This window comes from Nicotiana attenuata, chromosome 1, assembly GCF_001879085.1.
Source record: "Nicotiana attenuata strain UT chromosome 1, NIATTr2, whole genome shotgun sequence".
Classification (NCBI taxonomy): Eukaryota; Viridiplantae; Streptophyta; class Magnoliopsida; order Solanales; family Solanaceae; genus Nicotiana; species Nicotiana attenuata.
The window spans coordinates 73,530,227-73,532,313 of record NC_031989.1 but is presented as its reverse complement, the minus strand read 5'-3'; the positions used below and the strand labels follow the sequence as shown (position 1 = coordinate 73,532,313).

At 46.2% G+C, this 2,087-nt stretch overlaps 1 protein-coding gene across 1 annotated transcript; it reads right to left on the bottom strand.

The window, feature by feature from the left end:
* Nucleotides 708-1,684, bottom strand: LOC109237351 (RNA-directed DNA polymerase homolog). Its single transcript, XM_019403655.1, has 2 exons — nucleotides 1,271-1,684; nucleotides 708-782 (listed from the first exon to the last, which is right to left on the bottom strand). Exons 1-2 carry the CDS (start codon nucleotides 1,682-1,684, stop codon nucleotides 708-710), a joined length of 489 nt encoding a protein of 162 aa, XP_019259200.1.

The following is a 2,087-nucleotide window of genomic DNA, read 5'->3' as shown; positions in this document are numbered from 1 at the left end:
AAGAATAGGTAGTACACACATGAATGAAGTGCGCAGACTTGGTCAGCCGATCCATAATCACCTAAATGGCATCGAACTTCATCAAAGTCCGTGGAAGTCCAACTACGAAATCCATGGTGATCCGCTCTCACTTCCACTCTGGAATATCCATCTGCTGAAGTAAGCCATCCGATCTCTGATGCTCATATTTCACCTGCTGACAATTGAAGCACCGAGCTACAAATCCCACTATATCTTTCTTCATTCTTCTCCACCAGTAGTGCTATCTCAAATCATGATACATCTTCGCGGCACCCGGATGGATGGAATACCGCGAGCTTTGGGCCTTCTCCAAAATTAACTCCCGAAGCCCATCCACATTGGGCACACATATCCAGCCCTACATCCTCAATACTCCGTTATCACCAATAGTCACATCTCTGGCGTCACCATGCTGAACTCTGTCCTTGAGGACAAGCAAATGGGGATCATCATACTGGCGCACTCTGATACGATCAAATAAGGAAGACCGAGAAACCACACAAGCTAAGATCCAACTGGGCTCCAAAATATCTAGCCTCACAAACCGATTGGCCAAAGCCTGAACATCAACTGCAAGAGGTCTCTCCCCAACAGTAATATATACCAAACTGTCCATGCTCACCGCCTTCCTATTCAAAGCATCGGCCATTACATTGGCCTTCCCTGGATGGTACAGGATAGTAATGTCATAGTCCTTTAGTAGCTCCAACCTTCTCCACTGCCTCAAACTGAGATCCTTCTTTTTGAACAAGTGCCGGAGGCTACGATGATTAGTAAACACCTTACAAGATACACCATAGAGATAATGCCTCCAAATCTTCAACGCGTGAATAATGGTAGCCGACTCCAAATCATGAACATGGTAGTTCTTCTCATAGGGCTTCAACTGCCAAGAAGTATAAGCAATTACTCTACCCTCCTGCATCAACACACACCCGATGCCGACCCGAGAAGCATCACAATATACTGTATAAGAACCTGAAGCTGATGGCAAAACTAACATTGGAGCTGTGGTCAAGGCAGTCTTGAGCTTCTGAAAGCTCGCCTCACATTCATCCGACTACATGAAAGGAGCACCCTTTGAGTCATTTTGGTCAAGGGTGATGCTATAGATGAAAATCCCTAAACGAACCGACGGTAATAAACCGCCAGACCAAGAAAGCTGCGAATCTATCTTCTTCAGATCGACCTGAATACCCTCACTGGACACCACGTGCCCCAAGAAAGCCACTGAACTAAGCCAAAACTCACACTTGGAGAACTTTGCATAAAGCTTCTCCTCCCTCAACCGCTGCAATACAACTCTCAAATGCTCAGCGTGCTCCTCCTGACTACACGAGTATACTGGAATATCATCAATGAATACAATAACAAACGAGTCGAGATAAGGCCGAAACAAACTGTTCATCAAATGCATGAATGCTGCTGGGGAATTGGTCAGCCCAAAAGACATCACAAGGAACTCATAATGACCATATCGGGTCCTAAAAGCTGTCTTAAGAATATCCGAGTCCCTGATCTTCAACTGGTGATACCCTGAACGGAGATCAATCTTGGAGAACACTCTCGCTCCCTGAAGCTGGTCGAATAAATCATCAATACGAGGCAAAGGATACTTGTTCTCGATTGTGACTTTGTTCAACTGCCTATAATCAATGCACATCCTCATAGTGCCATCCTTCTTCTTCTTCTTCTTCACAAATAGGACAGACGCACCCCACGGTGACATGCTAGGCCGAATAAACCTCTTATCAAGGAGTTCCTGCAGCTGCTCCTTCAACTTCTTCAACTCCACCGGTGCCATACGATACAGTGGAATGGAAATGGGCTGAGTGCCCGACACCAAATCAATACCAAGGTCAATATCCCTGTCCGGTGGTATGCCCGACAGGTCTGCTGGAAACACATCCGGAAAGTCCCTCACCACTGAAACCGAATCGATACTAGGGGCCTCTGCACTGACATCCCTCATAAAGGCCAAATAAGAAAGACAACCCTTCCCAACCATCCGATGGGCCTTCAAGAATAAAATCACCCTACTGGGAACATAATCTAACGAACCTCGC